This window comes from Monopterus albus, unplaced genomic scaffold, assembly GCF_001952655.1.
Source record: "Monopterus albus unplaced genomic scaffold, M_albus_1.0 scaffold366.1, whole genome shotgun sequence".
Lineage (NCBI taxonomy): Eukaryota > Metazoa > Chordata > Actinopteri > Synbranchiformes > Synbranchidae > Monopterus > Monopterus albus.
Window position 1 is genome coordinate 87,677 of NW_018128246.1, and position 26,868 is coordinate 114,544.

Here is a 26,868-nt window from a genome sequence, read left to right on the forward strand (position 1 = left end):
GAGGAATGAAAAAAGAAAACGCCAGATCACATGACCGCCTCCGTTATTTCCTGCAGCCGCCGCCGCTCGCTCCTGCGACAGCACAGCACTGGTGTGGCCGCTGTGAACGCACGTTAACGGAAAGAAAAAGCACTCTGCACGTACTGAAGGCCTCTGCCATACTGTAAACCCCGTTGCAGTCACACGGACGACGGATATACACACGCCTATAGCCCTTTTCTAATCTTAGTTTCTTTCCTTTTGTTTGAACGTTAAAAAGCCAGTCCTCATAATGGCGACAGCTGCGGTGTCTGCCCCTGCTGGCTGCGGCCCCAGCCCCGGGCCGGGAACGGAGCTCGTCCGCGGGCAGGCTTTCGACGTCGGGCCTCGATACAGCAACCTCTCGTACATCGGGGAGGGAGCCTACGGGATGGTGTGGTAGGTGTTTCCGACGCTTCCATTTACTTAGTGAGCGTGTTAAATAGTGTGTAGAGTTTAAACATTTTCTTTTTGGCACGACATAACGTTAACTAACTTAGACCTTTTCCCGTTACAGTTGTATTTTAGCTTTACATGCAGAGGTGTGATGTTAGATGTTAGATAGCTAAATGAAGACTGTTTACCAGGAAACAAGGATGAAATCACAGCTGATTTAACAGATGATCTGTACTCCAGGGTGTATTTTTTGCTTTGTAATGAGCACACGTGTACGTCACTCACTTTTTTTTATTTAGTAATTTGCATCGGTGGTGATAAATATTCTAGCTAAATAAAATGCCATTTGTATCCTCTTTAACTGAGATTGAACATAACAAGCAGCTTATGAAATGAACAAATCTGTCCTGTAATATTGTTATAAGGGTGTGTGCAGTTCTTCACTTTAACTTAATAGTGGCTTGTGCCTCCCAAACTAGTGCAGTATCCCTTTTTACACTCCCCCACTGACTGTGTAGGCAAGACATGCAGACCCTGCTATGTTATTTTTATTCACTGTCATTTTTGTAAATTTTCTGTTTTCCCACCCTTGGTGGTTTTATCTCTGTTGGCGGTATTTACATAATATATGTGAACAAATACCTCAGGGGTTTCCTTTACAATTTTGTTTTCTGTAGCAGATGGCAGGTTATATGTGAAGGAATTTATAGGTGATACCCTGTCTGGAAGCAGTATTCTCTGCATGATGATATTGTAAGATAAACTAGCCTGAGGAAGGCGCTGGGGACAGAAGTTGCCTTTTCCCCCCCTTTTATTTCTCCCCTCTGGCAACAGCACAACAGCAACAGAACCAGCCACACACTGAACTAACTACTAACTACTAACTAACTAACTAAACTCATCCTGGCGAGAGGGGCATAATGGGGGACCCTGCCAAGTGTCTGTCTGCCCCCAATACTACACAGCCCCCACCTGGCTGGTTAACTGGCCTCAGCAAAGTCTCTTAGGTGTTGGGGGTGTTCTGTACTGGAACTGAGTCTGCTCTGGTGGCTCCTGGGCAGCTGGTGAAGGGTGGTTTGGAGCTCATGGCTGGATCCCGTTGTCTGACTCTCCCCCCTCAGGTGACGCCACAGGTTAGTATAGTGTGAGTTTGTCCCAGTGAAGCACCACCCATTTCCGCTTACTCAGTCTCACCCTGTAAGCGGCATCAGTCATATCTTTTCAGTACAGTACAGGGGCTGCTCTACTGGCTCGCTGACTGTGGGTACAAGCCCTTCTTCTGTTCAGGGCTGTACACCCTCACCAGGGCATCAGGGAGAAAGTTCTCTCCTAGGCTGCAAGCATCCTGCATCTGGCCAGGCCCCGCGTCCATCTGTGCCTCCACCTGGTCCTGCTGCATGGGACCATATGTGTGCTGGATCAGCCCCCTACAAACTGCACGACCCCCCCAACTCTGCTGGCAGGGCAAATGTCCTGCAGGGCCTCTGCGTGTCATGTGGTGGTGTCCTGGTCCTTTGCACGCTGACTGCACCGGCGCTTTTTCCTTCTGTAGCTCCTATTGTATAAGCCTTCGCTGCCTTGCCTGGTCTCAGTGCACACCGCCCAAGAAAGCAGTGTAGACATGGTGGTGGTGTAAATGACCCTCCAGCCAGCCGCTCAAGCTTCGGGGTTGGGTGCATCCCTTCCTTACTGGCAGTGTGGAGATGCATGGCATCCGCATCCCGGCAGAATGTTGTCCCAGGCACATCCATCACGCCCCCCCACTCTCCCCAATCACTGGCGATGCGGAGGTGGGTGGCTCATGTAGTTTCTGTCATCAGAAGCCAAAAATGTGGAGGGATTCTCCACGTTTAAACTCACTGCACATCTTGCAGGTCGAGCTTGCAGAAGCGTCTCTTAAGAGCACTCAGCAGGGCCCCATAGTTGCTCTGCTCATCTGAGCTCAGCTACTGCAGGCATGATTGGGCATCTTCTGTCAGCAACAAAACCAGCTGTAGCACCTTCACCTCTTCTGACCAGTGAGCAGCGGCAGCTAACAATTTGAACTGGGTGGGAGCCCAGCGGGTGGTAGGCAACTCTCCAGCGGCTCCGGGGCCTTTTGCTTCAGGTCTCACTACCTCTCGCTTCTATTGGCTCCTGTGGCTCTTCCCCATCTCACTTCTGACACCAATGTAACGTAGGGTAGTGTGAAGAGCTAAAAACAGAAGTTGCCTTTTTTCCTTTTTAGTTCTCTCCTCTGGCAACAGAGCCAGGCACGCACTGAACATGCACACAAAACTCCGCCAAGCCCAAACTAAATACATCCCGCCCAGACGGGCATTAGAGGTACCCTGCCAAGTGTCTCTCTACCCCCAGTGCTACAATTAGTTAATAGAGATGTAGTGGAGAATAAGCTTAATTTATGCATTATTTTATTTGCTGTATGTGTGTGTGTATATACACACACTAATATAATACATCTTAGTAGTTTGAAATGCTTTTTTATACAACATTGAACTACACTGCAGATTGCATCAACTCAAGTCCTACTGTCATCTTTCAGAAGCACTAAATCTTGTTTCTCTAGGCTGTAGTAACGTAGTTGACTTTAGATGTGCACAGTGCATGTTGTTCTGTATTATATAATGTACTGTCCTTGCAGTGTAGTGTGGAGACAATAATACATGTTGATGTTAATAAAAGTGTTGTAATTTGTAAAGTGATAGTCATCTAGAAGCTGGATGACATAATGGTTCACATCAAATATTTTCAGAAATTTGCATGGAAAGGTCAATTGTATATTATTAGGTTTGATCAATTTTGAGTTGATTAATCACTTAAAGTAAAAATATCAAATATTTGCCTTCTCTAGTTTCTCAAATATCAAAATGTACTGATGACTGTATTTTTGCATAATCAGTGTAAACTTACTAGCTTTAGGTTTTTGACTGCTTGTCAGACAAAATAAGACTTTACTTTGGCCAGGGTTACTTTTGATGGGCATTTATTTATACTGGGACCTTAATCAGAATCTGCAGATTAATTGATGGCGACAGTTGACTGTCTTGATGTATGCTGAACTAGCCACACAAATAGTTACACTAGATATTAATACATCCCGTCTTTCACAGATTTTTGTTATGACTTTCAGTGCAAAGGGGCTGTTTTGCTAACGTCAGCCGCATTTTAGAGTGATGGTGATGTACAGTATATACACTGCCTGAAATGGCCCCGGGTCGACCGGGGATCGAACCTGGAACATTCTTGCTGTGAATCACGATAGTCTAGGTGTCTGTACATGCAGCTCATGCATCTCTGTGAGTTGCTCAGTTCATTATAAACATAATTGTTTTGGAGAATGCCCTAAATAGTAATAACATGAGGGGAACATGGCCACAGTGGAACGCGCTTGCATTCCCCACCATTTGATTCGCTCTGGTCTAACACTTTATGTGTGGCTTGATGTACTGTCCAGTTTTGTGTGCATACTGTGGCTTTCTCTCTGTCACGGTCATGGTTGTGTCTGAATGAAGCCGTGAGAAACATTAACATAACAGTGACCTATGCCTGATTCACAGAAAGTTGCTGCTTTAACAGATTGATGAAGCCAGCGATGTTACATATTGCATCCCTGAAAGGTCCTAAAGACGACAGAGTGGTTTCTGTTACAAGTACGATATGTTTTACAAGTGGTAACCTGTTAGGCATCTCATTGCTGTTTCTGCACTCTTCCAGTCAGTGTGGGCGTGTGACGTTTTATTCCTTGAACTTTCTTTTATCAAGTTTCAGTTTCTGTAAGCTGAGCTCTCTTTTGTTATCTGTTGACCCATGCTGGCTATCAGTGCTCCTGGTGCATGTGTTTTCTTCTTCTGGTTATTGCAAATACTGCTTCCAGTAATGTAAAATGCACAGGCTTTGGATGACTTTAGCTTGAAATGAGGGGGATACAATGTTGCTCACTAGTCAACTTTGAACATTACTAATTTTGAGGGCATTTTAATTCAAAGCATGTTGTGACCAGTTTATTTCAACTGTGAAGTGTGTCAGAGTTCATCTGGGCAGGTGAGAACAAAGCCATTAAGGTCACACCAAAATCTGAGCTAATATGGAGTGATACATTAGGCGCATCTCAACCAAGTGCACAAAGCAGCCCAAAAACAGATTGATTTATGAGTATAAAGTGTTTCATTTCCTTACATTTGAGTTCATAAATTACAGCAACTGGCACAGACAGATCCATTGTGCCTGGGTTAGGGTTAAACGACTGGATTTATTTTGATGCCAAAATGTCTAAGGAGCTACCTTAGACTTGCAGGTTACATAAACTTTGTTTCTATTTTTTAAGATGATTTTTGAGAGCAAATCCTGTCCTCTTTATAAAATAAAATGCAGTTGCTGTTTTAGTGTTGTAATTCGGGTGGCCATTTCAATAAATAACTTAAGATAGCAGCAGTAGAAGTCCATTATTCTTGAATCATGTTCATGTAGCCATCAAGACTATTTCTTTTCTCAGGTGCTGCTTCTGTCTTTGGTACACTTAAAGACAGTTGGAGTGGGTGATGTTTCAGCCTCCTTGCACTTGTATTGCTGCGTTCTTCTACAGACCTGTGGTTTTCAGTCAGTTGGTCATGTTGCTTTGATGTGCAACAGTCAGAGAAAGTGGTGCAGCATGTACTTCACAGACATCTGCTGGGCTGTATCTGAAATATTTTTAAATCAGGAAGTTCTTCTTTATCAGGCTTTTTGTGGTGACATTGCAACTGTGTACATGTATATGCAGGGCTCCAGATTAATATTTCATACTGGTGGCACTGATACCACCAAGTCTCTCACAGGCCATATTTGGTGGCACCAACCTTTTTTTTTAACACAGTGAAATGCAATTGAATCTGTATTTTTCATAAATTATTTTAAATACCCTTACCATCCAATGTGTATAGCTTGTATGTATAATGAAATGCAGAGAGGCTTATGGAACACAGTAAATGGGAAAACTTACTCCTGGAAGATGTTTCCACCTCTTTTTATGTACAGTTACTTTAGTGTTCCATAGCCTCACAGAAGAATTTCTGCTCTTTGGCGATGTCTGTGTTTGACGTCATGCCCAGTGCAGCTCTCTCACTCGCCTGGCTAGTGCGGCTCATTTTTGGGCTACTGATTAAAGAAGGACCTGATGGTGGACAGCACGGTCTTCACCAGGCTGACCGACAGCAGAAATGCTTTGGACAAAAATAGTTTTCATATAGGCTCATAAACCAAAAATCAGGAGTGTTTATATGTTCTGATTTATTTATTTTATTAATTTCCCCATCTTGGAAAGTAAAACTACAAAGCTCAGTGACAGCAGGAGCCTGATCCATCAGAAAAGAATCAAGTAAAAAGTTTCTAACACATAAACAGGCCAACAGGTGATCTACCTGATTTCTGCAGCTGTCTGTGGTGATTACACTTCAAATGCACCAAAGGAAAAAATAAACTCAAAACGTAAAAAGGGGGTCCAGTGATAACGCATATGTCTTGGAGTTGGAGTGGATCGGCACATTTGATAGATTGGAAGTCTCTGCCTTTTGAAACAGGTGAATGACAGACCTGCAGATAAACATTGGGATGACTGTATCATGGAGACTGTTGCGTCAGTCCACCGTTTCTACAGTGAGGGCATCGTTTGTGCATAAGATGTTTGTTTTTCCATCACACCACACCTTTGAAAAAGTTTGTCACACCTTAAATACATTTGGTTGCAAAATGCAACTGATCACTCGCAATCTGGAGCCCTGCTATGTACAGGTGTTACATTTTCCATTGGGTTGCATTTAACAAGCACTGAGTTGCAGTAGAAATGCTATTTCATTATTTAAATCTTATGCTTAACCCACATAACACAGAGGTTTAAACAATAAGAAAATATCAATTAATGAAGTTGTAGCCATGCATGTTCCAACAATAAAATATATTCTTGCAAAATGATAGGGGAAAAAACAGCTTTATAAAACAGGCAAGTTCACGTTAAAGACTTACTTTTTGATGATGTTTACTGTCGGGGTTCGATTTGTTACAGTACAAAATCTGTGCATCTGACTGTAGGGTCAGAGCGGTTGAGTGAGGCGTGTCTGGGTCGTTTTCAGAGGAGGCCTTTTTGTTTTCAGTAACATCTTTTTGATGGTAGAGCTTGTGCGGCTGGTCAGGGCTGCGCGGACTGACTGCGCTGAGCCCCTTAATTCAAGCCTCAGTTCATGCACATTGTCTGCTTACACAATTGCAAGATACCGTATCACCCTCTGTGGTGATAATCAGAAGGTGTTGTGGCGTACTCTGACTTTCAGCAGAGATCATGGAGAAATGCTGCTGGAAGTGGCTTGTATTTATAAAAAGTTTTATATCTAAAAAGATGGATGGTAGCTGTGGCACAATGGAAGAAAAGCAATGGCATCTCATTGCTTCTGCTTGGATATATTTCTGTTTGTTATGCCTCTGCACTGGCAATAGCCAGGGCCTGAGGCATTATGTGTTCGGGTTGTATGTCTGTCCTTCTGCCCGGCCCATTCTTGTGAACGCAGTATCGCAGGAACGCCTTGAGGAAATCTGTTCAAATTTGTGACAAATGTCCAGTTGGAATCGAGGATGAACTGATTAGAGTTTGGTGGTCAAAGGGACGTAACCATTGAATTTGACTGGCTGGTATAGGCGTATAATCACTGAGCAGTAATTCTAGTTTGTTGTTTTAGATCAAATTTCATTAATTGCAACATTGGATTGGTGCATCTCTACAATCTGTTCTAATATCTGCTGATACAGGATACTGATCCAATGCCAATGCTACAGTATCTTTTCCCCAAATTTAAAGTCTCATTTGAATCATTTATGTAAGCTAACATGAGGCCAGCCATGGCAGTAACACTCAGCTGGTGCCCCGCCTTGACTGAACGAATGTTACTGATGAGAGGAAATCCTACATCTTATAATGAAACTGACAAAGTAACTGTGCTTGATGTGGACCGGTCATGCCATGGCCGAAGCCTGAGCTGCCTTTTAAGGTCAGTATTGTAACAGATAGGATCCAGTGAATGTGGTTCACACATCCCAAGTTCACTGTAAATAATAGGATTTCTTTTCTCGCCATGACAAACCACTATCAATTGATTTGTTGCTATATTTTTACCTGATTTAAAACATTTGTTTGCATTGTAATGCCATTTGAAACACAGGCATAAAAAGTGCACTTGATGTGAACTATGTTTTTGTAGTTCACAGCAGCTCATAGTTATATGACCGCCATATCATGAAATTGTAAAGATCATCACATTTGAGAAGTTGCTAAGGTTTTTTGTTAACTAATTGTTTCATTTTATTTGAACAAAATTTTATAGTTTTAACTAGTTCTTGAGAAATACAGTGTACTTCTTCACAGCAAAGTGCATTTACCAAAAGAAACATTAGTACTGGCCACTTCTGATGCATGTTTTATAACATGGTTAACACATCTCTAGTCTTAAATAATTTTGTTTTGTCATTCCCTTTCTCCTCTTGGTGATTCTGACTTCTTGACCCTCCTGATTCTCAGCCTGTACTGATGCTCTGCTTCATCCTGCCATGAACCATCCTCTTAAAATGCCACTGTGGCGCCCGTCTCTATGGCAACCCCTCTGCCTCTGACATCAGTACCACCACTCCACAGGCAATAAGGGAGGGAGAGAGAGAATGAGAGCCTTGACACTCTGAAATCCGCTTGTGCAATTCAGAAGGAGATGTAATTTGGATGATTACGCCTGCCAAGACGGGTCCAATGACTTGTGGTTTGACAAGCATGTAAAACCTTCATGCATGCAGCAGTTTGTTGCATTGAAGCTTAATTTGCTGTGCATCATCAGGATCTGACACCGGCATTTTATTGGAGCATTGATGTTGCAGGTTGGCATTTCACTTGCTGCATCCTCTTTTTTTTTTTTTTTTGGCAAATGTAATTAAAATGAGCATAAACCTTATGTTGCAGAATTAGATATTAACTAGAAGTTTGCAGAAGTGATCGGATGGTTTTGATGGTATCTCCTAGACTCATTTTGCTATCAAAGAGCATGCAGAGGTTATGCTGAAATCAGCACACATAAGTGTTATTAGTCCTATAGTCTTTAAGTGAAGTCGGGCTAATGTAGGCATAAGTTTACATCACAGACAAACTCTAAAACGGCCTTCCTACATTCTACATTTTATGGTGTTAAGGCTGCAAACTCATTTAACAAACTAACAGTTATTTTAATTGATGATTAACCTGTCAAATTTGTTTTTAATGTTTGGTATATATGTAATTCCAGAAAATAGGTTTTCACAAGCCAGCACGCTGTTCATGCCAGTCCCAAGCTACATACAATGGGAGGGTTGCATCAGGAAGTGTATCGAGCATAAAATATGTGCCAAATCACATATACGGGTTACAGTGATCCACTGAGGGGGAGCTGAAAGATGAGATTCAGTTTAATATCACGTTTAAAGACAAAACTAAGTAGCGGTTGGACCAGTTTAGTGCACTTTTTTTACTAAGAAAAATTACTTGACAACAACAATCATCAAAACAGGTTGTTGAATAATTTTCTGTGGATTGACTAGTTGTTTCAGCTGTGGTGTGTCTAAAACTTTTTTTTTGTGACCTTTTGATAATACATAATTGTGATGACAAAGAAGCTTAGGTCAAGGTGAGCAATTGACACTGATCCAGTGCCAAAGTTGTTGTATTGGTCAGATTAAGTTTTAATTTATGTAAAATGACTGCATGTTGCTGACTGCACAATATATTTTTCTATTAGATATTGTATTAATTGGATAAGTTGGCAGAGTTTTGTATGCAGAACAGTACTATGCAAATCTGACTGAATGTAGAGTCAGCTGGTGCTGGAATTTACAGCCGTTCTGATAAGGAGCTCAAAGAGATCTGAGTGTTTGTTCAGCGCCTGCGTGTGGGCAATTGTGCACCACTCCAATGAGTGGTACAAAAAAATTAAAGATTTCATTTTGTTAGGAGGGCTTCTGTATGTCAGAATACAGTAGAGTATTTATAGTTTGTCCTCGTGTTGCGCTGCTTTCACCACTGATGTGCCTCAGTCAGCAAACCTGTGTTTACTCTCCATGTGTGCTCTGACTTAGGCAAATTATTAGCAAATGCAAAACTACAAAAACATGACATCTATTTTGACACATATTTTTAGGTACATGTCCAAAACAGTTGAGCGGGAATAATAAAAACCCTGCACCAATAACAGTGGTGTCAGCATCATGCATAATTTGAAAAGCAAATTCTATCCCATATAGCTACATACAGTAACAGCTAATAAGTCTGTTAACATCTGCAGATAGCTGTTGGCTAGCGTTAGCTCCCAGCAGAAACGAACTGAACAAAGTAGAATCCACACATTGACTTTTACGGCCTCTCCTCAGAGAAAATCTGTTCAGCCAGAGAAAATCTGTTCAACAAAGCAAACCGAGACTCGGATCAGTGTGCAGAGCCTTTTTCAGTCTGTTGCTCTCATGTGTGGATCTCTAGGTCTGCTAACGCATTCCAGAAGAAAGAATGTCACAAAAAGCCTAACCAATGCCTCTTCTCAGCTGCTTACTGTTGGAAAAACACTTCTTCTAACCTTGGCTATGTTGGAGGCGGGGCTAATTTACAGACTGTACTTTGACAACACAGGATAGAGAAGCTGGAATAACAACAGGAGGACTGTAGGCAGCAGAGTGTCATAGAGGGGGGTATAGCAGAGAGACACTACATCCGGTCCCATTGTCACTGGGTTTATCAGCCCATGTGGAAAGCCTTTGTTAATGCATCTTTAATGTAGCAAACAACACTCGCTGTCCACTGGCCTGTTAGTGTTGTTCAATGCCTGTCCCTCCAACCTATTGGGTTTCTCTGCAAACTGTTGGACTCTGTGACGTCGCTTTTTTTGTGCATGGACATTCATATCTGCTCTTTCTTATTAGATGTTGCATTGTGAGCTTTCCCCTTCTTCCTTCAACCCAAGCCCTTGAACATTGTCATGGCAACAGCCCTATTGCATAACTCAGTGGCTGCAGTGTAAAGCCTTGTATTTCCATCTCCTTGGAAACAGAGCCCCCCCCCTCTTCTCTCTTCACTCCCCCTCTCATGCTCCTTCCTGGACACTGAGCATGCTCAGAAAATACTGCAGAAGCAGAGGAAACAGGAAAAGCAGAGCAGATTGTCTTCAAATGCACTGTTGTAGACAAGAGACCACAGTGCAGCTCTTCTCAAGTTTCTTTATCGATATGGCGGCTAAATTTCAAGAAACTTTGTGACACTAATACATTTATAATGATGCCTTCAAAGATGTGAAATAGGGTTCTTATAGATTGTTGTATAATATTAGCAATAAAGTTTTTATTTATGTAGCAGTTATCAGAAGCAGAGATTGCAAAGTGCTTTAATAGAGCAAAATGCAAAAGGAACAGAAAAATAACATGAACTTTAAATCAACCAGTGTACATAGGTAAATATATACATGCAGGTAAATGTTCTTGTATTGAATAAGGATATAAAAAAAACTTTAAATACATATGCAGTTTATAAGCAGTACAGATGTAAAAGAAGACACTAGAGCTGCAGCAGTTAATCAACTGAAAATCAGTAACTATCTTGATCATCAAGAATTTTTAGCCATTTTGTAAGCAACAATGCCAAACATTGGTGGATTTCAGCTTCTCAAATGTAAGGACTTGATGCTTTTCTTTGTTGTACATGATATTAAACTGAATGTCTTTGGTTCCTGGATGACTGATCAGACAAAGCAAGAGATCTGAAAATGTCATCTTGGACATTTTGCAGGCACGAATAATCTATTAATCGGGAATTTAATCTGCACATTCACTGATACTAAATATGTTTACAACCCTGGAAGAGACTGACTTTGCAAGTAATTTACCTAAAGTTACTAAGAGATCAGGATTGCAGGACAGTTATTTTCAAACCACAATTTTTCCAGAGCTTAAGTTGACAGTTTTTAAATTGCTTATGTCCAACTACAAACCCAAAGCCTTAAGGTGTTTAGTTAGCTATCATATAAGACTGTGAAAAACAAAGTATTAATATATTCAAAGCTGGAATCAGTCGATGTTGGGCATTTCTGTCAAACTAGGCTAAACTATTACTCGATTAACAATACCTCTACTTACAAGCAATAAAACAGCCAGTCCTCCCAGCCAGGTGTGGTCTTTCCAAACACTCTTTACAGAGTTATATCAATAAAAATAATAGATAAGGATATTGGCTTTATGTTGAAAAGTCCTGAATGCCCCATAGTGCAGTGATGAGGCTGAGCAGGTCGAGACAACGTATGCTGAGACAAGCATATATTGATAGTACACTTTCATCTCTGTGTACTTTGTACTTCCTCAAAAGTTCCTTCTGTTACATGCCTGGACAAACGGACAAGGAACTGAAGGCTTGCTTCAGTAAACGTGGTGAAATGTAGCATGAGCTAAGATTGTCCTCACCTCTCTCAGCAGTAAACACTGCTACTGGTGGAGTATTCCTCTTTTTATTGACCCATTTAAGCTTGAACACAGCACATCAGGAAACTGGGTAACTTCACTGCGTATACAACTGTAATGCTTTATATAGAGAGGTGATTGTGTTATTTCTGTTATGGAGTGCATTAACTTAAGTTTGTTAGGCACACCTAAGTAAACTGTGCACAGACAGGTGACAAGTTAAAGAAAGAACCTGAATAACCCCATTTATCCACAGGGCACCAGGGGTCACTGAATGGTTTGAGGAAGAGAATGATGTGAATCATCTGCTATGGCCTTCACAGTCACTAGATCGCATTGCATTGTAAAGATATTATGCATGGGAGTTTATATCATCCATGAGAAAATACTGAGCTTTGTCAAAAATTGGTGGAGGCTATACCATTGGCTGTTTTTAAAACAGTCTGAAGATTCAGTATGTCTGCTCCCTGTGTCTCTGTACACAAGGGCATGTGCTGGTGTAGAACAGTTACATGGAGAACTGTCTCCTCCCACACACTCCTCTTACACAAGTGGAAAGGAAGGTCACTCATATTTCCCCTGCAGAAGGCTGGCACACTTGTGTTTACATTTCAGTCCCTACACCCTCATCACTATAGCAACTCGTTTTCTTATTTTGTCATACTGTGTGGGTGTTTTTCAGTCATTTCTCTTTGTGATGTGCAGAAATAAAACCATGCTTGGCTAAATGATGGAGCTGGAGAACTTGAGGAAACTATTAATATTGCTAGTCTTCTCAATTTGTCATCCTGAAGTACAGCTCTGGGGGGGTGGGGGTTTGTGGTGGCACCAAATGGCAGCAAGTAGCAACAGTTTGCGATCAGATGGCTTAGAGATTCAGAAAATCTTGGAAGCTAGCAGCAGTAAATTTTTGTGTTCCTTGGCGGTAGTTGGTGAGTTGGACTTGGTTATGGTGTGTCAGTTCTGAACTGAAGATGTCTGGCCAGTTTGTACAAACACCAGACTATACATTTTTCGTGATAGACTTTCTGTCATTACATTTAAACCTCAGTGTGCTTTAATCATCAAGAATCGGGTTCATGTAACTCCACAGCACCTGAAGGCAACACACATCTTTTTGTTACCATTTTAATACATTTAAAACAATACTTGGACGACAAGTTTTGGGAGTTAAATTTGGCATGGAAGATGCATGTTTTGACACTAGTGTGGGAATTCAGAATATCTCCGACTGAGTATGAGGAAGTAGACACAGCTACTAAGCCTGAAAGAGCCTGAAATTCTACAGCAGACATGTCTGTACCTGGACTGAGTTCCTTGGTATGGAGGAGGTGTCTCATCACAAGCAGGATTTTGGTTTTACATTTGTATTGAACAATTAGTCTGTTGGATGTAGACACACAGATTTTTACACATGCAAAACAGCAACTCCTTTCATTAGTTCTGTTTGTTATTTAGGTAAAAATAACTCGATCATCATAATAAAATTCCAGGCAATGTGGCAGACTCTCAAAACACACACCTGAACCTGTCATCTGCTTAAAACTTCCATTTCAGCACAGTTAAAAGAGTAAACAACAATCCAGTGTTCTCAAACTGATACAGATCCATGAACACGTTTTGCCTGATGATGGAGATTAAATGTTGGGCATCATCCCTTGAGGAAAGGCTAGAAAACATGCATAACACCATATTTTTCTCATTTGATCTCGTTATACCAAAGGCCATCTGGGTGTTCTTTCTTGTTTATATCTGACCATGCGCAGGAGTGCCTTTTTCTTGATGTTGATAGCTGATGACCAACACATACTTGTGAAAAGAGTAGATTTAGAAAAGCTGCAATAACAACAGAAGCACTGTAGGCAGCAGAGTGTCATGGAGGGGGGTAGTATAGCTGAGAGACACCACGTCCTGTCCCATTTTCACTTGACTTATCAAACAATGTGTAAAATCTTAATCCTTGAAACAAAGAGGTTGTGATTCAAGCTCTAGCCCACAGTACAGCACATTTTTATTGTCCCAGCTCTTTTAAAGATTTCTTTATACTTGACACAACAATAGTAAAACATGTTTATCTTCATCTGGACGTACAGGTTTTGTCATCAATTTCCCTCAGTGGCATGGTGTGATCATATACAATTTCACTCCATAACTTTGCTGACCTGCTATATTGTGGACCCCGTTTTTGAACTCAAGTGAACTGTCATTGAGCTAAATCGATGTCTGGGTTCAAGCAGGCTATTGGAGAAAAATGTTACAAATCAGCTAAGTAGTTGCTCTTGAGTAAAGTCAAAGCATAATTGGTTTTATTGGCCAAGTATGTTGAACGCACAGGGAATTTGATTCCGGTACAGTGGCTGTCAATGTGTTTTCAGAAGGCAACAAGAAAAATTGTGTGTATTCAAAATAGGAAGAAAAAGAGTAGGGCAGGGAAGCTCCTCCTGAAATCTACGGTCACCTCCACTGTTCAGCGTATTCAGCTCCAGGTTGTTGTGACTGCACCACAGGTGTTCAACCTCCTGTCTGTATGCAGACTCATCACAGTCTCAGGTGAGACCGATGACCATTGTGTTGCCTGCAAATTTAAGAAGTTTAACGGAGGGGCTCCCCTGAGGTGCAGTCATTTGTGTAGAGGGAGAGGAGCAGTGGGGAGAGCATACATTCCTGGGGGGTACCTGTGCTGGATGTGGTTTTCCCCAGGCTCATCTGTTGCTTCCTGTCTGTCAGAAAGCTAGCGATCCACTAACAGGCATGGGCAGGCATAGTGAGTTGGGTCAGTTTGGAGTGGAGGATGTTTGGGATGATGGTGAACGCCAAGCTGAAGTCCACAAAGAGGACCTGTGTATAGGTCCCTGGGGCGTCAAGGTGTTTGAAGGATGTAATGCAGATCTTCTGTGATTTGGAATTCTGTTACCCCTCCTACACGTTTGTTCTTGACAGATACTGTCGCAGCCTCTGTTTTGTGCTCCCCTGTTTCAGAGGCATATTTGCCACGTTAAGATACTGCTATTGCGAACTTAACATTTCCTGCTGTTACTACTTCACATTAAAAGCTTTCCACTGGCAAACCACAGGAAGGAAACACCATTTATCCCTGAGGCAAAGGCCTCGCTGCTGCTGGTCAGTAAAGCATGGTCTGCACAGCAAGATATAATTTTGATTTTTCTGTTCCTTTCTGTCAGCAGTTCATTTTAAAATATTTCAGAGGTGATGGTTAAGTGACGGGTGCTTAGTGCACTTTGGGCAAAGCAGCAAATCTCCATTCTGTTTTTTTGTGAACTTAACAGCATGCAGGCTTTAGCACTAAGCACAACTGCCGGTGGTACAGCTTGGTGTGTTATCCCAGCATTATGGAGAAGATGAATCTGTAAAGACACTGCACTACACATTTTAATAGATCTCTCTGCATGACTAGAACCTGGAACTTTTATGCTCACACTAACGGAAAATCAGACTGTGAAACTGCTCAAACTGCCAAGACAGGCAACCAAAGTTCCTGAAATGCCAGAAATCCAGCTAATCATCCAAGAACCAGATCAGAGATTATTCAACTGATTAATCTGATGTCATGACAGCCCCAAACTACACATCAAACAGCAACCAGTTTTTCAGTAATTTGGTCCAATTCTAAAAATAGCAGGTGGCGATCTAAAACTGGGTCAACCACACAACGTCTACCCAGGTTTATAGGCAGCGTTATGTTGATGTGTGTCACTGCCAACCCATTCTGTTGTGTAGCAGAGGATGTGGGTATCAGTAAAGATGAGGTTCAGCACAGAAGGGTCTGTGCAAAACAGGAAGGTAAAGTTGAGCATCACTCTTTCAAAGGAGATGCCCGGGGTAATAATGGAGAAAATGTGTTTTGGTAATGCTACACTGAGTTTTTTTGTTTTGTTTTTAAATAACCCAGCTCTGCCTATGACCGGGACAACAAGATACGTGTGGCCATAAAAAAGATCAGCCCTTTTGAGCACCAGACGTACTGTCAACGCACCCTGAGAGAGATCAAAATCCTTCTGCGCTTCAAACACGAGAACATCATCGGTATCAATGACATTATCCGCACACCAACCATTGACCAGATGAAGGATGTGTATCCTTTTACCTACACTTTACTTAACTGAGACATGGTGTGACTGATATTTCAGGATGGGTCTTAATGGCATTAATAATGTTCTGGCATTTGAAGTTGTTGTGCCAAGATATTTGCGTTTGATTTTTTTTTGTTTCACAGTTACAGCATTTGTACTTTTTGTTCTGATATAAATTTTTGATTTTAAATGAAATGTTCATGCCTCGGTCTTACACTCAGTCTTACACTCCAGCATTTGCAGTGGAATACAGGATTTCAGTTGAAGTTATTACATAATAGCCACCTGTCACCATATATTTGGCAGGGACCCTCCTCACTGTAGCCCAGCAGCAACAGTAACAAACCGGTTGAGTCCATATTCACTGTCAGTTTCATAATGCAGTGCATGTAGTTGTACAGGCAGCCTTACCTAAAAGACTGTGACTGAAGCCTACAGCTGCTCAGCTCACTGCTTCCTGCTTGCCAGAAAATGTGAGCATTCACCCAAACAATAACAATACACCTTCCAGGGTGAAAAATAGCTTTCTTCGCAAGAAAAGAGCATTTCTTTACTAGAACGTATTTCAGGTTGGGCACACATTGGTTAGACCTGTTATGAAGTATCTTGCAGAACAAGTTCATCACACCACCATGACACCTGAGAAGTTGGCCACACAGGTTTGTCTTTTTCCTGGCTCAGCCAGCCGACTGTCACACCACAATCAAACTAGCTGTCCGAGTTAAATGATGCATGGCTTTATGTGTATTTATATTTATATATATATATATTTATTTTGTTAATGCTAACAAAACAAATTTCAGTGTGCCACTGAAACCTAAATGTGGTTTGAATGCGGGGGCCAAAAGTCCACAACATCAGTAACAATAACATATATCTTATTAAATTCATCTATGCTCAAGATTGTCCTCACAGTGAAGCTCTTAAGTCTTTCTACTAAAAATAAACATAAAATTGTGGATTGTGACCGAACCTGGATAGGACAAAGTAAAATATTTAAAACATTGCTCATTATGAACATAAAAACAGCTGTTTCCATGATCTTCTTTAACCTGGAGACATGCAGATATATTGTCCAGGATCTCATGGAGACAGACCTGTACAAACTCCTGAAGACTCAACATCTGAGCAACGACCACATCTGCTACTTCCTCTACCAGATCCTACGAGGGCTTAAGTACATCCACTCAGCCAACGTCCTGCACCGCGACCTGAAGCCCTCCAACCTTCTGCTCAACACCACCTGTGACCTCAAGGTAGTGTCTGAAAGAGAAATAATGTCTGTCAAACACACATCTGTGAAGGATTTATTAACAAAAACAAACGTACTAAATGTGCGAACAAGCATTTCATTACACATTACTGAACTTGCCATGTATGAGGAGGACCGCATGAAGACAAATATAAGCACATAGCACCCCCCCAACAAGTGCAAAACAGTCCTGCAAACCATGATCTCATTTCCTCTGCTGCATTGCCTCACTCGTGCTTCTGCAGATCTGTGACTTTGGTTTGGCTCGTGTGGCTGACCCTGACCACGATCACACTGGGTTCCTAACAGAGTATGTGGCCACTCGTTGGTATCGAGCACCTGAGATTATGCTCAACTCCAAGGTGAGTGTCCTCACCTGCTGTAAAATGTTAACACTGTTAACAGTCAGAGGCAATGTTTGCTTCTCTTTGTTTTTCTACCTGGATATTTTAACATATGGCCAGGGCACATGTTTTGGGTTCAGACCTCGGGCCTGCATTTTATTTGAATATGTTCCAAGCATGTCGACTATCAGTCTAATTTTTAGACTGAACCCAATGCTGTTTGCATCCATGTTGTGTTAATGCCACCAATTGTGCATCAATGATTTTAATATTGACTTTAAATATACTGTATTGTAGCCATGACTGTACCTTTGTGACCCTTATTCTCAGGGCTATACCAAGTCCATAGACATCTGGTCAGTGGGTTGCATCCTGGCTGAGATGTTGTCAAACAGGCCAATCTTTCCTGGGAAGCACTACTTGGATCAGCTCAACCACATTTTGGGTAAAAATGTCTTTTATATCCAGCCTTTCTAGGATTGTTTGCTACTATAGTATTGTCATAAAAACAGTCTGTGAACCCTAAAGAACTGCTCAGTTGCTATATGTTTTTTGTCATTTATTACAGAGAAGGTTAGATGTTTCTTGTGGAAAAAAAATGTTGGACATCTTCATTAATATTTGTGATAACGTGCAAGTTACCAAAGGCTTAAGTGGACAAATGATCAAACCTTCTATCATTTGTGTAAATTTTGCTTTCAAGTAAATTAGATTCTATCAACAAGAGGGTGGTTTCAGAACATTTTAGAGTTTAAAGGTTTATTCCAGTCACATTTTAAATTTATTTTTATAAACAATATGCATTTCTTGATAAATTTTAATGATTTTCAGTTTTTTGTTACATTTTACACAGCGTTTGGAAATGGGGTTGTAAAAATCAGTACCTTTTTATGTGGGAAATGATGCATATACTGTTTGTAAAGAAATGTTTTCTTTAAGTTGATGCCATTTCATTTTACATAAATGGTTTGATAACTTTAGGCTTGAACTAAAACTTCACACACAGTCAGTAGCTGTAGCTTCCTGGTGCCAATCCATAGATACTGTAGCTGTTAATATTTATCAAGTCATGCTTTCTGTGTCTGGGTGCTAGACCACATATTGGTTCTCCCATCTGTTACATTGTTGTATGTTCTGACTTGTAATTTTTGCTTGAGAAAACTTCCCCACATAATTGAAGACTTAACTGCAAATAAGCAGACATTGTGTTTTAATTAGAGTGGTGCATTTGCCAACTGTCATACACAGTATCAGAAAGTACTACTTTACAACCTTCTGTTTATCCTTCAGGGATCCTGGGTTCACCCTCTCAGGAGGATCTCAACTGCATCATCAACATTAAAGCCAGAAACTATCTCTTGTCACTCCCTTTGCGCTGCAAAGTGCCATGGAACCGCCTCTTCCCCAATGCTGATCCAAAAGGTCAGAGCCTGGGCAACATCTACATCGATAAACACGGTTCCTACACATCGTTTCTAGAATATTATAAATACTTGAGACTGCACTTCAGACAGGGGAGGGCCAATCAAAAATATATATATTGTTTTACCTTTCAGATTGTTTGACATCTATCTGGCTTCTTTAAAAAATAATAAAAACAGCTCATCTGTTGAAATGTCAACTAAGTAGATACTAGTGATAGGGTAGACAGGGTCCTGGATGAGACTGAAGGTGCAGCTGAAGCCATACAGATTTCTAGTTAGTTTGGCAAGTTGCTGGACATCTGAAGAAGCACAGTGTTCTTACTCTGAGGGTGGACTATAGATACAGTTTCTCCAGTTTAGCTTTGATTTCATGGTTTAAGATTATTGTAACATTTTGATTATTTCAAGTTACCTTATTCTGTCCTTTATACAGCAACTCTACAAAGTGCACATACAGAGCTTGCCTATAAAACAGTCCAGAAATATACACACTGGAGAATTATAAAATACACACAGATAATTTAACGATGTCCAGTCCATAGTTGGCTAGTAAAGGACTGCACCAAAAAAGACATGTTTTAATGAATGACACCAGTTTAATAAGCCAGTCTTGGACAGAACGATGTGCTTAAATAAGTAAGCTGTAGAAAATATACTGTAAATCTCAGTTCTCTCTATGAAAATTATTCCAAGCAGCATTACGGGGTGTTGTGGCGCCCTCTTGTGGACAGTCCGGTGTATTGTTCAACATCACATCCTGAATGATCAGTGCTAATTACCTCCCTCTGTGTTGTTTAAATGTCAATTTCCCCGTGTTTCTCTTATCTGTGCTGCAGCTCTGGACCTGTTAGACAAGATGTTGACCTTTAACCCTCACAAGAGGATCGAGGTGGAGGAGGCTCTGGCGCACCCCTACCTGGAACAATATTACGACCCTACAGATGAGGTGAGATGATCATCTTGGGCTGTGTGAACCTCTGCTGTATGAACCATTTAGAATGAGGATGGATATCCTACTCTGAGGTTTTTGACATCTGTTCCTTTGTTCCTCAAATTTTAAATAAACAAATTTTGTCCCTGGCCACAGACATGAGATTGGCCTCCCCACCCCTCCTTTTATGGTTCAAGGCACAGTTATTTTAAGTCATTTTGCATCTCTTTGCAGTCATTATCAGCCTCCTAGCAGCTGTTCTGCTCCTCTTTATAGTTGTTTTCCATCTCTTTATAATAATTTGTCCTTATAGTAATTTCCTATTTCTGTGTGATTTTGTCTCTCTGTAGTTTTGCATCTGTTTTTTTTTGTCATTTTGCTTCTCTTTTTAGTCTCTTTGTGTCTCTTTGTGGTTGATTTATTGAATTATTGATACAGTTTAAGAAGAGAATCTGGCACAGGGGCACACAACCTTCTAGGGCCCCTGGACCTGTGTAGACCCATTCGGTAATTTTTCCAACACTGTACATTAACATCATCATGTCTTCTCTGCTGCGCTGTGTAGCCTGTTGCTGAGGCCCCATTCAAGTTTGACATGGAGCTGGATGACCTACCCAAAGAGACACTGAAGGAGCTCATCTTTGAAGAAACTGCACGTTTCCAGCCCGGCTTCAGGTCCTAACATCTCACATAGGTAACACTGCAGTTCAGTAAAGACAGCATAAGGGACAATGTTCAGAAGGACAGGTCCATTAGCTGCACTGAAGTCTCTTAAACAGCCAGTTTTTCAGGGTCAAAAACATGAGGGTGATACTCATTGCAGTCAGATGCTCCCGCCTCCGCTGCTTTAAAAACAGATTTGAGTGTCCATCCTGAAAGCTACTTCAACATAAAGCTGCGAGTCAGTGGTGTTACAGCTGTAAAAACTACGGTCAAATTTAACAACTTGCCACATAAGAGCTAAAGTAAAGTCCTCACACTTGGGTAGAAATTTAAATTTAGCAGAGGCACTTCACCAGGATAAAACCACTTAAAAAAACAAAAAAACAACAAAAAAAAAACATTATTCTGAACTGGCACCATCAAGTACAGTTGTACTTTGTTGCTGTCAGTTTGCATCCAGAGCAAAGCCTGGCACAGTTCTATAGTTGTGATTATATTTAGATAGTTTTAAGCTGTGGCTCAGTCTCTGGAGGCAGGACTAGCAACTAATATGATTAAAGGCATTAAAGTGAGGTTACATACCTTCTTTACAAACTATGACATTAGATGGAAGGACATTTGATTTGAAATCAGATGAATGCAATGGTTTTCTCTTAAGCACTTGACCATCTGTGATATGAAGATTTTTTTTGTCAGAAACATCAAAGTGTCACATTTTATTTCAGAATCTTTGCAGATTTGCAAAGTAAATCTTTATTAAGGGATGTGTCAGTTTTTCTCCACTTTGTATAATTAGCTATTGTCTGTTAGGGAGCTTAATATGTATATGAATCCCATATAAACTATAGGGGAGATACAAGACGAAAGCACCACCTTTTACTTTTACCCTGATTGTGTGAAAACGAATGTATCTTCTTTGATCACATTTCATTTGAGGACACATACACATGTCATCTACCAATATCCATAGATGTGGACAAGTGTACAACCACAAAGTAATCGTACTTTAAATACAAGTCGCACGACTGTACTTCTGTCCCTACTCATTGGGTCAAAAGTACAGTAGTCGTGGGTCGAAAGTACCACCCATCAAAAAGCACAGAAATCCTAAAGTGCTAAAGGTAAACAAAGTTTGTTTCTGTTGTGGAGATGTGTGCAAGGATTGTAATGATCCTCTGCGCTACACTTCTAGTCATTATAACTAGTCTTGGCCAGGCCACACACATTTAATATGACGTTCATGTAGACTAAACCTTTAGGCTAGACTATAGAAGTGACAAACAGCCCAAGTGCATTTTTAATATTCAGTGTCTTCAAAATTCAAGTATCTAGCTAGCTAACATTATCTTGATGTGGTCTAACAACAGCAATGCTTCATTTGCGTTTCGTTACTCAGTAATCTAGGACAGTAATGTGGTGTTACAAGCTGAGCGCAGGGTGGAAAGTCTTTTGCCGCTGCTGCCCCTACTGATCTCTCCTTTAACCTCCACAGCTGCTTGATGGACATGTTTGTGGGTCTTTCACGCTTATATTAGTTTTCCTCATCCTCAGTCTGGGCATACTGTGCAGGCACAACAAATCATGGTAACTTAGCATCCAACAGCTGGCATTGTACTATCACCTCCTGGTGCTCTCCTGCAACTTAGACCCTGCTCTCACAAAATACAACCACAAATAGCAGGTATGGACATTTAACCAACAAACGGGTCTACATGATGTTATGTTTCAGTTTGTAAATGTACGCTCCGAGAAATAAAACCAGAAAAAAGTATCTTCTCCATTTTTTTTGCTTTATACACTTAAAATCACAAAATGCTAAATATCGCCAGATGCATCCAAAACCTCGCATAGATGTTTTTTTAAGGGTTGTTTACATAAATGGAGTGACGGTTTGATGTAAGTTTTGTAACCTTAACTTTTACGGTAACGGAATATGGGTCTGTGGTACAGCCCCCCAAGTACTTTCAACCCGGATTTCCCCTGTTAGTCAGAATTGAAGTGAAGACCTTTTAATCGTATGTTAATCTAAATTCAATATCAGAAGCTTTTCTGCTGTGACAGCAATCGAGTTCTGTGGGGGAAGCTGAGGGAGTTTTTCTTCAGGATGTTGAATGTAAGTACAAAATGTCACTATTTTGTTGCCTTAAAACCTATGTGGAAAACAATGTCCTGTAGGCATATAGCAATTAATCAAACCCTTTTGGAAGCAATATGCAATTTAAAAAAGTGGAATACTTCAGGTGATAACATTATCATTTCCCAAACTAATGACACTCCTCGCACACAGTATCTTTCCCCCCAGTATCTGCAAACAACCAGCTGTTCCCTGACAGGTCTCTTGTTGTGATAATAACTATTAGTGCTACGTTTTATTGCCCATCATCCGCTTTGTGCCAGCGCGTGTAATTACTGTGTTTCCTCTCTGCAGTGGTTCGATGCATAACACGAGTCCACTGAGAAGGAACAGAGTGTGACATCACTTTAATTAGAGCTGCACAAAGCACATCGCTGCTCTCTGCAGTTCGCTTTTGCAGCTTTGACATGTATTTTCACATCTTAATTCATCACTTTATATGTCTGTATTGTCTGTTAAATTTTTTAACTCCATAAATATTAAGAGTTTGCAGCTGTGTTAAGACTGCAATTAATATGTTAACAAGATCATTTCCTCATTACCGGGATCAAAGTAAAAGCCAAAGTTAATCAGAGATTTATCAGATAAAGCCAATATTTAGCACTAATTTGAGAAGTTCTTATGTGCAGACGTGTAACTGAATTTTTAAAGTGTTAAATGGTGTCATCTATTTTTTTTATTATTAAAAGATGTAAGTCGCTGTGGTGTTTCTGCACTGCACTGCACTCATCACCTGCTTGGTGGGGGGGGTGTCACCTGTCCCCGAAACAGTTTGTGGGCGATTACGTTAGAGAACCTGCAGGTGTCGCACTTCTGTTGAGCCACAGTGGTGGGCACAGCTCATGCTAATAATCCTGCACTTATTCTTATTCCATACTAGCAATGTAAAAGTCTTGGTGGATTTCCCTCCGAGAAAGACCAGCCAGACATTAACAGCCCCTTTAAACCCATGACCAGTTTATAGACAACACAGACAGAGGCCGGGGGTGTCCGGATTGTTTTCAACATTACTCTATGCACCACTAATAATACATATTTCATATTCATATTTTGTTTTCTGGATTCTTAAGGTTAACAGAATTTCTTACACAAATCCCCTTTAAAATAGTCCCATGGGCTTTTGAGGCCAATTATGGATATATTGAAATAATATTTTAGAACAATACATATACAAATACACCCCTTTATTAGAAAACAAACTTTTTGTTGTGGTTGGAGGTAGCAGCCTATAACACAACAGTCCCTTAAATTACAACAAATGTCATGACCAAAATTAAGGCATTTTGAAAAACAATCTTGACAAGGGCCTTGTACAGTGCCTGAAGTTGTTTTCAGTGACTGGCTGTTGTGCTTTTGTTAAAGCATTATTATTAATTGATGAACGTTATAATTTAGGTAACTGAAAGGTCTTCACATCATAAGTCGCATTGAAAGTTATTTGGCACGCACTGAGCATTATTGTCAATACAAGTCGTGTTGTGCCGACCTTTCAGATGCCAAAAAACTCGGGGGCCACTTTATTAGCTACGCACAACAGCAGCTCAGCCATAAATTCTACATTTAATGTTCAGTTTCGATTAACATGGTCAGAGATGTGTTCATTCAAATGTACTTATTATTATGGTTGTAGTTTGCAGTGGTGTTGAACTGGATATTAAGGAGTGTTTCGAATATTTTACCCATCCTGTTTACAAACATGAGGGAAGAATATCAAACATTTAATGTAATGCAGTACTGTACCACTTCTCACTACAACCTCAGTATTAAACATATAGTTCAGTCTGTGTTTACCTGTGTAGCCCAGTGGCAAAATCTCAAATTTGCTGTTTAATCTGTACAGCATGATGACACCTTATGTCCTTAGACCTTTGGCTTTACCAAAAAACACAAGGAAGAACCCTCAGGAAAGAGCAACGGACAGATGTGCAATAGATGCTGTTTGTACAGAACAAATCAACATAGCAGGTTTACAGTATGGACATTCAATGACAAAAATTGGATAGTGTAACATATGAAGAGCACTGTATAAATAAATCTGAAGAACACGACCCTGGAGGATGAGCCAACTTCCAGGTTCCTCCTCCACACGACCTCCACTCCAAAGACCTGGTGGGAGGACAGGCTACACAACCACACGAGGCAAAACTCAAAACACATCAGTCACACATATAGAGGAAGGATTCAAATGCATTAGAGCAAGATAAAAGGGAGAACAAGGTTGGAAAGCTGAGTCCCAACAACAAATGTAAAGTCATTCATAAACAGCCAACAACAGAGGGCAGCAGAACAAACCACAATTTATATAAATGTCTATAATTCTGACATTAAATAGCTGATTATATCGTCACTGTTTCTTCTCCCTCCAGATGAATCTGGATTGGCTTCTCCATTGCCACTGCTCCTCCCCGCCTCTACACCGTTTTGTTTTTTGTTTTTGTGTTTTGGCTTTAGTTTTTATTTCCCTCTCCAGTTGCTAACATCACCTGGATTCCTTGGATCTCACTTGTCAAGTCCACTTTGCTCAGGAATGGCGTCAGGAATCAATCAGTCATATGGTCTCTCTCTTTTTTTTCTCTCTCTCTCTCTCTCTCTCTGAGGTGAGGAGTGAGGGCTGAGGAGTGAGTTTTAAGCCAAGATAAACAACTGTTTGTGTGTCTCAAAGGCATTTGGTTCTGGCTGTTCCTATTCAAGACCTTTTAATGTCCAGTCAGATGACTGGACAGCTAGCTGTTGTGTTTTTTGGTGCAGCTGTTGTGGTGATAACTCTTGTCTACATTGCACAAACAATGGTAGATTACATATAAGAATCATCCAGCATTTAAAACAAAAAGGTCTTGAATTTTTTTTTTTATCTTTGTTGCACTGTTATGAGGGATACCAAGATTTGTCTGTTTTCTCTCTGTATATCTTTGAACAAAAGAAAAGCCTGAATTAAATCTTAAATGGGGAAAAAAAACAAAACAGATTTATGCAATGAAGTCACATAATCAGCCAGAGAGGCCACAAGCCATCACTTGGTGTTGAGGATCTATATTTTATTAAAGACCCTGTATTTTAATCTTCAGCATGCGCGCGTGCGCACACACACACACACACACACACACACACACGGCCCAAATGCAAATACTGAAATATGAATATATACATCTATAAATATAGTCTAAAGAGTCTTAAGATATTTTAATGACAAGAGTGATGAAGGAAGGTGAATTAGATGAGTTTATAGCCTTTTTGTTTTTCTTAAAAACAAAAGAAAATGCCCGTTTTCACTTCTCATCAGCTTCAGTAAGATGTTAGTTTGTATAGGAATGCACCAAATTGCAGGTGCGGCAAAAAGGATTCATAATCACTTTCTGCCTAAGCCATGGGAGACTAACGGAAAAGTCTGTCTGGTTCATACAGCTCTGTATGCACATTATCATAGTGTCAGACAGGGGGAAATTTACCACTTTACGACAAGAATTCAGTTATCACGCAGAACTTGTTTTGTCTGAAGGAAGTGTTGTTGTGCCTCCCTTTTCTTCCTGTTCCGTGTTTTCTCTTTTCTTCTCCAGTCTCTGTTAACCTCTCTCTCTCTCGCCTTGTTAGAAGAATACTGTGCCCTTTGCATGACTGTTATAAGCTCTGCATACAAAGACGATGATGTTAAGTGCCACACAAGCCGGGCAGATCCACAGGGAGAGTGCCCAGGCTCCTTCTGTTTTACCGGTACCTTCTGTGGTATGTCACACTTCTTAATCCCATGGTGCTTTCTGCCCTCTTTCTTTCCTTTGTTTCAGCCTTCTCTTCATCTGTTTTTTTTGTTGTTTATTTCTACTAATTAAAATCTCCTCATTTTTAGCCAAACTCCATCTGCATGGTAGGACATCTAGTTGTGGTTGCAAACAGGAGAACAACCATATATCTGTATTTATACCAATCACAAAAAAAAAAAACCAAAAAAAAACACCCTGTTTTTTAAACCCCAGAAAAGGGATCCAGACATGATACAGTTGAAATAATGCTCAAACGCATCAGATTATGCGTTCCATTTGGTCCTAACTTTCTTTCTTTTTTTTTTTTTTGCTTTAAATTGCACATTAGTTGTCAGAGTCTGTACCAGCAGACAACTGCACTGCTTGTCAGTAGCTGCAGATTTAAAGG

The 26,868-nt window shown here is 40.6% G+C and overlaps 1 protein-coding gene across 1 annotated transcript; it reads left to right on the plus strand.

Annotated features, from left to right (window-relative positions):
* Positions 1-26,868, plus strand: mapk1 (mitogen-activated protein kinase 1). The gene is made up of 9 exons (XM_020585450.1): positions 1-417; positions 15,797-15,979; positions 17,044-17,233; positions 17,475-17,591; positions 17,904-18,018; positions 18,864-18,995; positions 19,834-19,943; positions 20,494-20,622; positions 25,092-26,868. Exons 1-8 carry the CDS (start codon positions 272-274, stop codon positions 20,608-20,610), a joined length of 1,110 nt encoding a protein of 369 aa, XP_020441106.1. The 5' UTR covers positions 1-271; the 3' UTR covers positions 20,611-20,622; positions 25,092-26,868.

Bases quoted from the DNA above. Each gene is read 5' to 3' on its own strand.
- mapk1 (XM_020585450.1), top strand. From the start codon at position 272: ATGGCGACAGCTGCGGTGTCTGCCCCTGCTGGCTGCGGCCCCAGCCCC. The intron at 17,592-17,903 runs GTGAGTGTCCTC...CCTTATTCTCAG, and splicing joins AGATTATGCTCAACTCCAAG to GGCTATACCAAGTCCATAGA. The intron at 18,996-19,833 runs GTCAGAGCCTGG...TCTGTGCTGCAG, and splicing joins CCCCAATGCTGATCCAAAAG to CTCTGGACCTGTTAGACAAG.